The sequence below is a fragment of the Cnephaeus nilssonii genome (genome assembly GCF_951640355.1).
Source record: "Cnephaeus nilssonii genome assembly, chromosome: 6".
In the NCBI taxonomy this organism is placed as follows: Eukaryota; Metazoa; Chordata; class Mammalia; order Chiroptera; family Vespertilionidae; genus Cnephaeus; species Cnephaeus nilssonii.
In genome coordinates, this window is record NC_137077.1 from 49,856,298 (window position 1) to 49,871,031 (window position 14,734).

General features: G+C 52.9%; 1 protein-coding gene across 1 annotated transcript; it reads right to left on the reverse strand.

Moving 5' to 3' along the window:
- Positions 1–777: 777 nt before the first annotated feature.
- Positions 778–11,381, reverse strand: KRT82 (keratin 82; the record flags this gene model as incomplete). Its single annotated transcript, XM_079774184.1, has 9 exons — positions 778–995; positions 1,440–1,471; positions 1,698–1,918; positions 2,744–2,869; positions 5,007–5,171; positions 5,505–5,600; positions 6,252–6,312; positions 8,959–9,167; positions 10,977–11,381. 9 exons carry the CDS (start codon positions 11,379–11,381, stop codon positions 778–780), a joined length of 1,533 nt encoding a protein of 510 aa, XP_079630310.1.
- Between the last annotated feature and the right edge of the window lie 3,353 nt (positions 11,382–14,734).

Consider the following 14,734-nt stretch of genomic DNA (forward strand, 5'->3'; position numbering starts at 1 on the left):
ATGTCAGCTCTTGATTGTCCCTATGCCAAGTAAATATTCCATGTCCCCTTGTCTTTGTTCTAGGCGTAGCTCCACCATCAACGGCCAATGGGAGCTCAGGGAAAAGATGCATTTTCAAAGTGTGAGCTCAATACATTTGAGCAGGCAAATCTACTGCTAAAGGCCACCTGTGGATTCTGTGTTAACTGAGAGGGCCTGGCTAGGTCCTGAGTGATCCCCAAATCCTGGCTTTGGAATTCAGAATGGGATTTTGGAATATCTCCTTTTGACATTTGCAATAGTGCATTTTTTAGGTGGGTGCTAAAAGAAGTTCACTTTTCTTAGGTGCATGAGAATCAGAGGTAAGGGAGGTGGGGAACCTCCGGGGGTCGGGGGAGGCTGGCTTTGTGGGGAAACTTCCATGATTTAATCCGCAAAACAGAACTGTGATGTGCGCAGTTGGCCTTCTCATCCGGAAGAGAAGTGGTCAGTGGCTGTTGTCATTCTCTTGGCCACGCTAGGGCCAGACTGTCAGCAGTCTAGGGGCATGGCGATGCAGTCTCTTTCCTTGCATCCCACCGCCGCCCCCAGGGCCTAGCTCGAGGTATGCACACAGATAAGTAAAAATGACTCTAGAAGATGTGATGGACCTGGGGAATGGCTCCCAGTGAAAACCTGAGGTCAATACAAGAAGGGGAGGTTTTGGAATGTCCTGGTGTTCTGCCCTGGAAAGCATTGGCAACATCCAGGCTGAGGGCTAGTGCCCTGCATCCTGGACTCCCAGCCTCTGAGGCAGTGCTAGCACTTGTGGCAGGAGGAGCCGCCCCCAGTCCCTAGCTTCATGCTGGAGCAGCCCGGGCGCCCCTGGGGCTCACAGGGGATGTAGACTTCACCGGTGCTCATGGCGCTGCAGCCCCCACTGCTCTTGAGGCCACTGGTGCAGTATTCGGTCCTCAGCATGGGCGTGCTGACCACACATGGCTCATACAAGACCGCACCTTTTGAGCTGCTCACAGCTGCGGGAATAGAAAAGGATGCTCAGGGCCCTGCACTGCATGACTAAGGGCATTGCCCTGAACGCTTCAGTCAGGCCATATCCCCCACTTGCTGCCACCACCTGTAAGGAACCCGCCCCCCCCCCCCCCCACAATTCTCACTCCAGCTACAAGTGCCTATAAGGTCCCCAACATTTCTCTGTTCCCAGAGCCCTGGTTTCTGCTTCACCCTCTCTGTTTCTACTTGTCTGAGCTGCTTCAAATCCTCTTTCTCCAGAAAAGCATCTCGTTGTCAGTCCTGCTCCTCATTCTGACTCCCAAAGACTTAGCTGCCTTGCAGGAGAGCTTCTCCCTCTGACCAGAGCTCCTGGCAGACAGAATCCCCTTTGGGATGGGGAGGCAAGCCGAGGTCTGGTCAGGAGGTTGATCAGCCCCCAAGAGCCCTTGGGAGACGCATCTACTCACAGATATTCACGGGCCCAGTGCCTTCACACAGCCTGGGGTGAGAGGAAAAAGACACAAAAATCACTGTATTAAAGTAAACAAGGCCAATAACTCTAGCCCCCCCACCCCCACTTCTTCTGCCCAAACCACAGGTCACATTGACGAGAAGGGCCCTCAGACTGTGAGCTGTTCTGGGTTTTCCATGACTGCAGGATGGGCTATAGCCACAGCAACCCGAGGACAGAGCGTCTCCACACCTGGGGCCCATCCTTGACTAACCTGTGCTCCTCGCCCTCCAGCAGGCGCCTGTAGGTGGCGATCTCGATGTCCAGGCCCAGCTTGGAGTTCATCACCTCCTGGTACTCCTTGAGCAGGCAGGCCATGTCCTGCTTGGCCTTCTGCAGGGCGGCCTCCAGCCCCGCCAGCTTGCACTTGGCATCGTTGAGGGCTGCCTCTCCCTGCTGCTCTGCCTGGGCCACGGCAGCTTCCAGATTGCAACGCTGGGGAAGAGGGCACAGTGGGCATTATTGGGGGCTTAGGAGCCCTGGGCTGACTCTCAGAGAGAACACGGCTAGTGTGAGATAATAGAATATATTTACAGAACTCCTAAAACCCTTGTGATTTCCTAAGTGGTAAGAGCATTGGAAATATCTTTTGTTCTAATATTTGGTCTTGGACCCAGAGCTCCTAAATTCCTTGGAATTTCCTGAATGACAGCAGTGTCTTTTGTTCTAATGAGTGACTCTGGGTGGGCCTCTGGGTGGTGCCTTGGTGAGGGTGGGTCAGAGAGACCAAGCCATGATTAGAAGCCTGGAATTTTCAGTCTCACCCTCCATCCCCCAGACTGGGGAGAGGGGCTGGAAATAATTATCATGCCTACGTGAGGAAGCAAAAACTCCACAAAAACTCCAAATGTGGGCTTCAGAGGCTTCCAGGTTGGGAAACACAGAGAGGTGTTGGGACAGTGGTGCCCTCAGGGCATGGAAGCTCCGCCCCCTTCCCATATACCTCCCCTATGCATCCCTCCCATTTGCATGTTCACTTGTATCCTTTATCAGCTCCTTTGATAACAAACTGGTAAACAGCAAGTCAACTGTTTTCCTGAGCTCTGTGAGCTGCTCTAGCAAATTAATCAAACCCGAGGAGGGGGTTCCACGTGACAGCAGATTGGTCAGAAGCTCAGGTGACAACCTGGACTTGTGATTGGCATCTGAAGTGGGGCAGTCTTGTGGGACTTGTGGGAGAGCCTTACCCTGTGGGATCTGACACTCTTTCCAGGTAGTGTCAGAACTGAGTTAAATTGTAGGACACCCCGCTGGCCTCACCTGGGCTTTGACATTCTCGATTTCTTGCTGCAGCCGCTGGATCAGCTTGTTCATTTCCTGGATCTCATTCTTGCGGTTGCGGAGGTTGTCACAGTGGGTCCCGGAGATCAGCCGCAGCTCCTCATACTGCGGGACTGAGAGGTCAGAACCCTGGGGCCTTGCTGTGGTACCTCCTAGCCCCCTTTCTCACTGCCTGCGTCTCTCCTCCGATGACTTGCTGGCTCAGGCGCTCTTTGGATTCTCACACTTGCTCTGTTCCCCATCCCCTCTCCATTTCTGGTCAGTTTCTGAGGTCCTTTTCTGGGCTGCTCCTCACAGCCCTGCACAGTCAGGCTTATTAAACTTTCCTCCAGTCTCCAAGCTCCCCTCCTCTCTGTTCAGCTGTTCTGAGGCTTGTGCTTTTCTCTCTGCACCGGAACCCAAAGGTCTCCCTCCCTCTTAGATGTCCCTCTGGACGTTAGAAAGGGTTTCTGTGCTCAGCCTGGGATGCCTAAGAGACAGAGGACTGAGGACAGACTATGTCACCCCCAGGGTGAGCACGATTGTATATTCTCCAAAGCAATTGAAAACAAAACGAAATATTCCTTTGACATAGGAGTGACTCAGTTGCCATGTTTCTTTTGCCCTTTGCTCTTCTTTCTGCCTGGAATGAGCATGTGGTATGACGGTCATCTTGAGACAGGAGGCAACCGTGACGATCAAAGCGATGTGCAGGATGGCAGAATAGAAAGCTAGAAGGAGCCTGTGTCCCTGATGGTGACATAGACCCCCTGGGCCATCGTGGGTAGTCTATTTCTGTACTTCAAGTTATTTGAGAAAAAAGTGAAAACTGAATTGAACTATTTAAAAAAAAAGTCTAATCCTCACAGCTAATTATAATTTAAAAATAATAGGATTGTCTTTCTGGCTTTGACTTAGGAAGATGGGAAACAGATTGTTTTCTCTGAGCCACTTGACTGATGGGCAGCCCAGGAGAGTAGCGGGAGGAGGGACCAGCCACCTGGTGTGGATGGGCCATGGAGTCACTGGGAACTGACTTCAGGCCAGCGTTTGATACCTTTGTTCCAGGGAAGAACCTTGCTGGAGGCACTGTCTGAGCCCCATTGCCTTCAGAAAAAAGTCCAAAGCACTTAGCACAACTCTGAAGATTTGCTGTCATCTGGCCCCATGCTACCCCATCCAGCCCCATCTCCTTGCGGTGCTTCATACTGGAACCTCACTGTCATGCTTCTGCATCCTGCTCGGCTGCCCCTCAGCTGGACGCCCCTCCCCTCATGCTCTGCTTACTGCAATCCTGCTTGGCCTTCAAGATCCAGACCAACACCACTGCCTGCCTCTGCCTTTCCAGACACTTCCTGCGACCTTGTTTTTCCGTTTGGTTGGTTACACGTTTCTCTCCTGTGGACTGTAATCTCCTGGAGCGCAGGGATGGTCTGACTCCTCGTATCCTCGTGGTGCCACACACCTCGGCCAGGCCATCCTTCCCTGACTACCTTATTTAAAATCATGTTCCCACAACACTCCCTGTGCTTCACCCTGATTGATTTTCTTCGTAGCATGCATCACCATCTAACATACATGGACTTATTTGTCTTGCTTGTTGGCTGTTCCTCCCTGGCCCTGCCTCTAGAATGAAAGTGACACGAAGGCAGGGATTGCTGTCTGTTTTGTCCCCGTTTAGAATCCCAGCATCTAGAACAGTGCTTAGCACATGATGGATGCTCAGGAAGCAGTTGCTGAATGAGTAAGTGGACGAGTGAACGAATGAATGAATTCATGAATTCATGGTGCCTTTCACAGATAGGGCAGGTGAGACTGAGATGATAATATTTGTTCAATCAAATTGCCTTTGGGGACACCAACTGCCCTTAGAGCAAGCCCCTAATTACCTAAGTCTGGGGCCATCTTAATCACCTTCCTGCTCTACCATTAGTAACCACTCCATGCCATTAGCCTCCCCTGACTCCTTGAAGCCCAGCGCCCTCTTTGCCATTATTGCCAATTAGTACTCCTTGAATTCATGTCGAGGGAGTCTGTGAGTAAATAAAGCTGGGGCCCCTGGCACCCTGATGACAGGCCTGGGCGGCCTGTGGGGTCCACTCCCACATGCTCCGCAGGCACCTGGCCTGGGGCCCGGCAGAAACAACAGGGGCTAGGATTTATGGGAATCCCTGTCTCTGTGACATGGCATGACTCTCTCATTATCTTCTCACCCACTTTCAGGGGAAGTGGGTCTAGCGCGCCCTCCTCCCCGGGGCCTCACCCGGCACTGGTACCAGGCCTCCGCTTCAGCTTTGCTGCGGCTGGCGACTTCGTCATACTGGGCCTTGATATCAGCAATGATGCCGTCCACGTCCAGCACCCGGCTGTTGTCCATCTTCACGATGACCGAGGTCTCTGAGATCTGAGACTGGAGCAGGCAGATCTCCTGGAGGGAGGGGGGAGGACCAGTGAGCTCTTTGAGGATAAAAGGGGGAGAACCTGCTCTGACCTCCCCATAGCAGCTTTGCACAGACTTGTGGTGGCTGTGACGGGCCTTCAATCACCAACCTGCTCCCTGTCCCACTCCAGTTACACAGGGCCCTGAGAGCCGAGGCCTGGGCATCGGACTTCCGGGGTCTCGCTGCTGAGAGCCAGCTGTCCCAGGCCAACTTCTCAGTCTGCTTGCCCTGAAATGTACCTGCTGGGCTAGAGCTTCCCCACCATCGTCCTCACGAACTGCCCCTGATCTACCACCTGTGGGCAGCGTGGCTACAGGTACCTCCTCGTACAGGCCCTTCAGGAAGTCGATCTCCTGGACCAGAGCCTCCACGTTGGTCTCCAGGTCAGCCTTCATCAGGAAAGCCGTATCCACATCCTGTGATCGGAGCATTGACAACTGTAACCTGGGCCTGGGAGAACGTGGGAGGGCCACCCCTCCACCAGGGGGGCCACTCCCCCCAAGCTGGTGGCAGGTGGCAGGGGTGGGACCCACCTTTCCTCATGGAAGCTCATGTGAAAGTGAAGAGGCCACAAAGCCAAGAATGGAGGGAGGGGTCCACAATCCCAGGACCACATGCCTGGGCCTGGCCCCCTCTTGGAGAAGGGCCTGAAAGGAGCCTTGAATGCAGCGTCTCTGAGCTCACTGTGTAGGGCCCGGGCCAGAGAATACCTAGCTATCTGTCTGAGAACTCATGGCAATGGTTTCCATCTTTTGGGGCTTGAGTTGAGAGTTTTTGTTTGGATTTGGCATCAGCTGCATTTCCAGCTCCTTGGGCAGATGTGGACACAACCCTGACCAGCTTTGGCCCCTGTGAATTAGGAGGCAGAAGCCCAGTCAACCACCGCCCCTTAGCAAAGGGTGGGAGAGGAAATGCAGGCCGCCTCTTTCTAGGGTCACTGAGGCTGGCACCGGGGCAGGAGGGTGAGTGGGCTGCAGACTCGTTTGGACACAGTCCAGGGGCTGAGTGTCCTGAGGCCCACTGGGCCAGCTCCGGGGGCTTTCTCCCTCTCTGAGCCAGCTCCTCACCTTCTTTAAGGCAACGAACTCATTTTCCGCACAGGGCCGCAGGGACAGCTCCTCTTCATATCTGGTGGAATGGGCAAGAAACAATGTTTGAGTCAACCCGTGGGGTTTGGAAGGGGCCTTGGTATCAGACCTGAGGGAAGGGGCCTTTGGGGCGCATCTGCCTTCCACTGGCTGCATTCCCCAAAGAGTCGCCAGGTGCAGCTCTGTCTCTGGACACCTCTAGCTGCTCCAGCCCTTCCAGACAGGTGATTATGACCATAGCCTGTCATTAGCCACGTTGCCAGTTTACCCCACTCCCCAGTCGCCTGCTCCTGTGAGGAATCATCCTCTGGGAAGTCCTTCCTCAGGCTAACTTCATTCTGTCTTGGTGCTAAGGAAGCCCACTTTATCTGATCATTTCCTCTGGGAGGTGGTGGAAGCCTGTTGCTGGCATCGCTGTCTGTGCGGGGTTGTTCTGAGAGTTGGCTGTAGTCACTGAAATCCCAGCTGCCCCCGTGCCCTCCTCACCGGAGAGTCCTGAGCCTGGCCCCTACCTGCAGCTCCGTTGCAGAGGTAGCAATTACCCACGTTACCAGACCCATAGGCACAGCCCAGCTATTTGCTCTAGGTCCTCGCCCACTCCCTGCCCCCCAAGGCAACGGAATCAGGGTCAAGAGGTTCTGTCTGGCCAGAATGACTCAGTTTGAAGAGCAACTTCGATCCATTAAAAGCTTCACTGCGCTTCCTGACGCCCAGGCTTCCTCTTCCCAGCAGAGCTCTGCTGCAGCTGGGCGCTGGCTGCTGGAGCTTATGCCCTGATATGAATCCGGGCCCGTCAAGTGCTAGTCCTGTGACTTTCAGTAAGTGACCTGGCTTCTCTGTGTCTCAGTTTCATAGTCTGTAGAATGAGGATAACACTGGTCCTGCCTCATGGGGCTGTTGTGAGTTAACATATCACATGAGTTAATATCTGCAAAGCACTAAGCCTGACACGGGGTACGTACTATGTCAGTGTTGGTTATTATTGTTAAAATACCACCCAATCTCATCCTTCCGCTGTCCCACTTTTATAATCCAGAGTCCTTGTTTTTAGCTGCAAGCCAAATCTCTGGCCACTGTGTGTCTTAGTCTTACCCTTTGGAAAGGCATTGCTCATGCTGAGAGGGCAGGCCTTCACCCGCACCCGGCCTTGCCACAGCTTGCCTGCAACAGTCTGCTGGAGTTGTCTCCTCTAACTTGTCACACTGTGGCCCTTCCTTGACATCTGCTCCTGTCCTTTCTCCTTTTCTAAGGTCTACTCTGGACTCCTCTTCTATAAGAAGTAACTGCAATGAAACATATTCTTCAAGGCCCTGAGCAAATGCCACCGTCCCCAGGATGCATTCCTAGGCCCCTTCTGCTCTCTCTCTCTTGGGATTCCTCCGCCCTTCTGGCCTGTACCACCTTGTAGTTGTTGGTGTGTTTACACAAAGGTCTATGCTTACTGGGCTGGGGCATCTTGAGGGAAGGAGCCAGTCTTTTCCATCAACCATGAGTAGGCATGTGGTTGACACCTGCAGCAAGAGTGTCCCCTATGTGGCTCTACTCCACTGACCCACGTCCCTTCTGAACTGTTGTTCTCAGAATACTCACACCGTTTCTTGTTAATGGAAATGTCTCTCTCTCAGCCTTCCCCCATCAACATGTGCTCCATGGGATTCTGATCCCGGGAGAGGCCCACTTAGGACTATTAAGCAATTTGCTTTGGCCTCAGCTTCTTGTAAGCACTGGATCTACAAGCCTTCAAGCTCTTCATTCACATATGCTTATCAACCACCTTCTCCTGCAGTGAGTCAGGCCAGAGCTGCAAGTCTGGCATGTTAAAGATCTTCACCAGGAAGAACTGGGCCAGGAGACAAGGGAGACAGAGGATCTGCTAGTGACAGGAGGGGTGAGGACTTCCAGCTGTGACAGAGGAGGGGGCGGGGAGGGGAAAGGGAAGGGGAGAAACCAGAGTCAGAGGGTGAGAGGAAAAGTGAGATAGATTAGTCTGAATGTGGTTCAAAGAGATGATGAGAGGAGGCTTATGAGAAGAAAGAACAGAGGGAGCAAAAGCTTTGAAGGAAGAGGGTTTGGGGATCTGTTTGTGGAATAAGAAGTAGTTCGGGAAATGCCAGGGGATTGGTGGAAGATAAAGTAGAACAGGTGGATTGGAGCAGAGCCCTGGAATGCCAGAAATGGCAGGAGAAAAGATCATGTTACACTGAGAGGGAGGACGGGCCTGCCTTTGGCAGGGTGGTGGGAAGGGAGATGAAGACAAATGCACAATGTCAGAGTTTCTACCAGGTGCCATGTGGGCAATACCCTAGACCAGTGTTCAGCAAACCGCGGCTCGCAGCCACATGCGGCTCTTTGGCCCCTTGAGTGTGGCTCTTCCACAAAATACCATGTGCGGGCGCACACGTATAGTGCGATTGAAACTTCGTGGCCCATGCGCAGAAGTCAGTTTTCGGCCTGGATGAGTCTATTTTGAAGAAGTGGCGTTAGAAGAAGTGGGGGTGTCGGTCAGGCGATGGGAGACACGGCGCATGTGCCTCGCGAGCCGCCGTTTGCCGACCACTGCCCTAGACGCTCTGCCTACATTATCCTGCCTTAGTGTTCGACCAGCTGATGAAGTAAGTTTTAGGTTCCAGATTGTTTACGTAGCTTGCCCTGGGATCCCTGGCCGGTGAAGTCAGAGCAGACTCACTTTTTCTTGTAGCCCTCCAGCGTGTCCTGGAGGCTGCAGAGCTCCGACTCCAGCCCGGCCCGGTCCCTGGCCACGCAGTCCAGCTGCTTGCGGAGGGTGCAGATGTAGGCGTCGAAGATGGGCTCCATGCTCCTCTGGCAGCACCTCTGCTGCTGCATGAACTGCCACTTGGTCTCCAGCAGCTTATTCTTCTGCTCCAGGAACCGGACCTGCAGCCAAGAACAGGATGTCACTGGGCAGCGGGTTCCCTGGGGACCATGGCTTGGAAAGAGTAAATAAATGGTGGTGTGGCAGTGAATCAGTTTCTGCTCTCTCTTCTGACACACCGCCGCCAATACGCTAAACGGACAGATTGGGTCTCTGCATAGACTGGCACCTGAGGTTATGTCTGTGTCTCCCCTGCCTTGGGGAGCTTATAGGACCCACCTTCCACCCAGGGGTTGCACATAGTAGTGGAAAGAACACTGCCCCATGAGGCCTGGGGCAGGTGCTCCTTCCAGCCCTGCCTGCCTCCACCAGCCTTGTGAACTTGTCCAGGCCACCCCATCCCTTTAAGCTTTGTTTTCTTTCCTAAAGCTCCTACTTGGGGCTATGCATGGGAAGCACTTTAAAGATCTCCATACTAATGTAAGCAGGTGACATTCTAGCTGGAGTAGTCGGGCTCTCTTCAGTTACAGCCCAGGGACACTTGGGGGAGAAGGTCCTATCAAAGGCTTTGTCCCAAGACTTCAAGTTTCAAGCTCTTTCATGCGCTGCCCCATCCTGCATGGCTGCATCCCAAACAAGTCCCTGTTGCAGTAACGTGGCGAGCTGCCGGCCCCCTCCTCCATTTCTGTGCTTGGAAACCTAGATGAGGAGAAGCTGAGTGAGTTGACCAGGTCACCCAGCTAGTGGTTGGCAGAGGAAAACAGTCTCCAGTCCTCGCCCTGGGACTTTGCATATGGTGCATTATTTCCCAGGAGAACTGTAGGGGAAGTAACATGACCCTACTTCTGGTCAATGCCATGTCACCAAGGAGGCTTCCAGCCCCACAGAGGGTGGTGTGATGTTGCTGACAGCCAGGGCCCATGTTGTTAGAATGAGCTTAGAGCCTTGTAGAACTTATGGGTTTTCAAAATTAAACTGTGTGACAGTTCCCATTAACTAAAACAAGTTTCTTTTTGGAAGGCTTTTGCATGTACTACCTCCTTTAATTTTCCCACCATCATTCCCCTTCTTCCCCCCTCCTTCCCCCAAGGTTGGTTTGCATGCGTCCTCAGGGTCACAGTTAGGAGTGAAGCCAACACCAGAGTCCAGGTCTCCTGATTTCTGGCCCAAGCCTCTTTGCACTAAACCTTGGGGTCACCAGAAATGCCTGTTCAGGCCTTGGCATGTGTCCTGACCCCCAAGAGCCTTTCTGGGGTGGGGGACAGGCCTAGAGGCAGCTGAGGGAGACAGGCCAGTTTAGTGCCTCCCAAAGACAGCACACGACCATCCCCGAAGGCTTTCAGAGGTGTGGCTCTGGGGTTGGCAGATATAAGACTTTGCTCATGACCACCTTTATCCCTAGTTCTCACTGCTCCACCTTCTCCTCATCACAGGCCTAAGCTGATGGCAAATTCCGACGTCACCGGCCCACCTCAAGGCCCAAGGGTCTTTGCTCACCTCTAGGTCCAAGGTTCTTGCCCCAGCTCAGGCACTTAGAAAGCAGCTCTATTGTTAAAGCCTCATCAAGAAGGCCTCTTAGGTTGTTCCTTTCAATATCTATCATCGCTTTGGAAGTCCCTCTTGTAGTCTGACCTCAGGTAACCTTGGTAATTTTATCAGATAATATCCAGAGAGAGATGACATTAAAAACAAAGGATCAGCAAATAGAAATGTTGAATGCTGAGCCTGATCTAACTAGCTTTCAATGATTAGTGCTCATGAGTACAGGAGAGGCCAATAGATGAACTGTGGCTTCTCTATGGCCAGTCTTTTCCCGTCTCCTGGACCAGACACAAAGTGTTCTCTGCATCCCATGGTCCTGGACCTCTTACCTTGTTGATGAAGGATGCAAAGCGGTTATTGAGGCACTTGATCTGCTCCTTCTCGTCCCTCTTCACACTCTGCACAGTTGGGTCAATTTCCAGCTGAAGTGGGACTAGTAGGCTCTCATTGATGGTGACGGGAGTGATGCAGGCGGGAGGCCCACAGGTGGCCCCCACTCGGTATCCGAAGCCAGGAAGACCACACCTGGAAGCGACCCGGGGCCTCCCAAAGCCCACGTTGCACAGGCTCCGTGAGCGAAGGCAGCCCAGGGCCCGGAGGCCCCCGCCACCCCCAGGCTGGCATGGCCCCGAGCTCACTGCATAGTGGGTGACCCTCTGGGGGAAGACAGCTGAGCATGAGCTGAAGCTCCGACTGCCACATCTGGAGCCCTTCTGGTAGGATAGGCACGACATGGCAGAAGAGAGAGGCAGAGAGGCAGGCCCTGGTGGGGAGAACGGGAAGCAAGAGCTATCAAGTCAGCTCAGCTCGCACCCTTTTATCTGGCAGGGGCTGGAGGTCTGAGCTGGGTCAGACCCCCAATCACCATTAAGTCAGGTTTATGAGCTTGGGAGACTGGCAGCTCTAAGTACCCAGGTGGATAATTAGGGTAGCAAAGAGTAGAGAAAAGGAGCCAGTGGTCAGTGCTGGCGGCCCCATAAAAGTCCCATGTGTACTCCTTCCTTGTTAACAGGGGTTATGAAAGGGGCATATTCAGAGGGTCAGTCTCAAGGAAAGGGAGAGTTGGGACTTTATGCCAGTTCAAGGAGAGGGGGCATGAATTACATCCCCTGGCTGCCCTGGCTCAGAAGCCAAGTTGGATATGCTTTAGGATGCTCTCTTCCCTCAAGGCTGTTTTTATGTTTCTGCAGATGCTCCAGACCCAAGTCCCCTAAGGACTTCTAGGGGATCCTGGGAGTTCCCAGGGAAGACGGGTTTTGGGTGGAAGAAGCCCTCAGGCCAGCCGGGGTTCTGTCTCTGGCTCCCTTACCTCCTGTCTCCCCAGAGTTCCTGAGATAGAAGACTCCAGACACAGAGTTTTGTCTCCAGGGCCTGTTTAGTCCAGAAAGGCCATAGGGGACTCAAGAGGAGCTGCCTCGTGCTTGAGGAGAGGAAGGAATGCTTTCCCCCAAACATGCATCGATGTCAGCCATTAGGTTGGGGTTCCATGTGGCTGTTTCTTTCCCTTCTTACCCACTCCATCCGGAGCCTCCCTGAGGTAGACAGAGCCTGCTCTGGCCCGAGGACATCTCTGGGGACAGTTGCTGCCCGCAGGAATTGTTTAGGTGTATTTGGGATAGAGGCCTTCTCCCCAGCAGCCAGGTCACAGCTCTTTGAAGATGCTAGAACTACTACCCCCATCCTGTTCCCCCCCCTCTTTCCTCAGTCCCATCAGTGAAACTGCTGCTGTGGCCAATGGGTCTTTCCCTTCTACATTGTGACTTTTTCTAGGTCAGAATCAACTCAATAATAATAGTAAGAACATTTATTGGGTGCTTACTCTATGCAGGACCACCCTGAGTTCTACATTTATTATCTCATTTAATTCATTCATATAATGTCACCATGATGCAGTTTCTATTTTACAAATAAGGAAAGGGAGGAGCAGGGTGGTTAAACTCCGCCAAGGCTGGATTCAATCCCATTCTTTCTGATGTCACTGTGCTCTGCTGTTCCCGTGGAGAGAAGCCGGGTTAGGAATCGGAGGTCTGCTGCCACTGTGCATTATATTTTCTCTGTTCCTTGGCTTCCACACCTATAGACTAGGAGACTGGAACTCAATTGGAAATTCTCAGTCTCACTGTGACATTTCACAGTGTCCCTTTTTGCATAGTCTTGACTTTGGTCCCAGCATACTGAGGAGGGAAGAGGGGGGCTGGGGCAGGTGAGGTTTGTCATGAGACGATGGGTGATGATGGTGTTGGTCCTGTGCATGGTGCAGGAGAAGGGGATTCTCACTGTGCCCTAGAGGAAGTGTCACAGAACTGGGCCCCGGAGATGGTGTTAGTGGGGATGGTGATGCTGAGAAGCCAGATGAGGGAATAAACTCCCTCCAGACTCCCGTCAGAGGGAATGAATGAGATAGTGGGCAGACCTGTGAGGCTGGGGTCACTGGGACAGTGTGGACACTGGAGAACATCCCCCAGACACATCCAGGCCAGAGCGTGGTCTCAATGACCATGTTGGACTCCCTGGAACCAGGACCAGACCTCTGGGGCAGAGAGCAGGGTAGTTCATTGGAAGGCACCTGCTTCTGGAGAACACCAGGTCCAAGGTTGCCCTTTGAATGTGAGATAAGACAGACTCGGTCAACACCCAGAGAGCTCGGTGACATTTTATTGAAGCTATTTCAGGGAACAGACAGGCTCAGGGAGCCGGCAGTAGAGAAGGGTTTGAAAGGATCAGAGCGGGAGTGACTGTTCTCGGAAGCAGTGGATGCTCCTGTCTTCATGCCAGCAGCACGCAGCCCGTCTCTCCTCGCCTTGTGAGTGCATTTCGGTCTTGAACACATGGCAGGTGTTTTGAGGGTTTACAAGTCTTTTAACTAAATAGGAAACCACCCTGCGAAGGCCGCCTCAAAAATATTTCTGTGCCTCCCCTGCTCCACTATTCCACCGACACCCTATTTCTGCTTCCCTTAAGGGGCTGAGCAACGCATCCCCGGGGAACACCTAAGGAAGAGCTGCCTCGCTTCTGAGTCTGCTCTCTCGGGCCTTCCCTGTGGGGCAGGGCGTTTGGTGGACTGACTGCTTTCAAGAGTTTCAGTGGCTGAAGCTGGGGACCGGCAAAGCCACAGCTAGACATTTCAGAGACAGGAATATAGAAGAATGGCCAGGAGAGAGAAAGAACAGGAACTGTATTGTCAAACAAAAGTGGGGAAGTGAAAGGAAGAAAAGAGAGAAATAAGGAGAGATGAGGAGAGGAGTGGGGAGAGAGAGGAGACACACTGGGTGGCAGAGGATGAGTCGAAAAGGACTGAGTGGGAAAGAGAAGGTGGAAAGAGCAGGGTAACAAAGGGAAGAAAACTTTCCAGAAAAAAGGTGATGTGGCAGGAGGGCTTTCCCTGGGCAGTTCTAAGATAGGCTGATTTGGTTCTTTCCCCAGTGTGTCTGTTGTAGGCACTGGTGCTGAGCTGCCTCCCACACCTTCACATGAGCCTGCCTCCTCCCCCTCAGCATCAGGACATTTCTGTTTGGGCCCATAATTCTAATAGTGGCTTAAATGAAGCAGATTTGGGAAGAATGTGGCTATAAAATATTATCAAATGCAGCCCTGGCCATGGAGAACTTTTGGATTCTTGATACAAGTATTGCATTCTCCTACGAATAATCAACAGTTGGCAATATTTTAATGGGTGTTGATTTCTCTCTCAAATATTCTGCTGCTGGTGGTTGTCAGGGGAAGTGGCTGGCGTCCTGGGTGAGGACAAGAAGGAAGGAGGTGAGGAGGCCATATGTGGGCAGGGTTGGCATTACTTCCTGGTCTCAGTGGCCTGCAGGAGAAGTGTTCTGTCTGTGTGAGAAAGCTCACGTGAGAACTCTGGCCTAGACTGCACTCAACTTTCTTGGCGCACCAAGGTCAATTCTAAGCTTCCCGTGAAGGACTGTGGTTACAGTGGATCTGGGTCAGACAGGAGGAGGGAGACCCAATTGCACCCCCGCTCTGGAAGCTATTGAAGGGCAAAGTCCCACCCAGCTTGGTCTTGGCTCAGAGCAGTTGAATCAGCATTAGCTAGGATGGATGCCCCTGGCCCTGGAGGGCCCCGGGA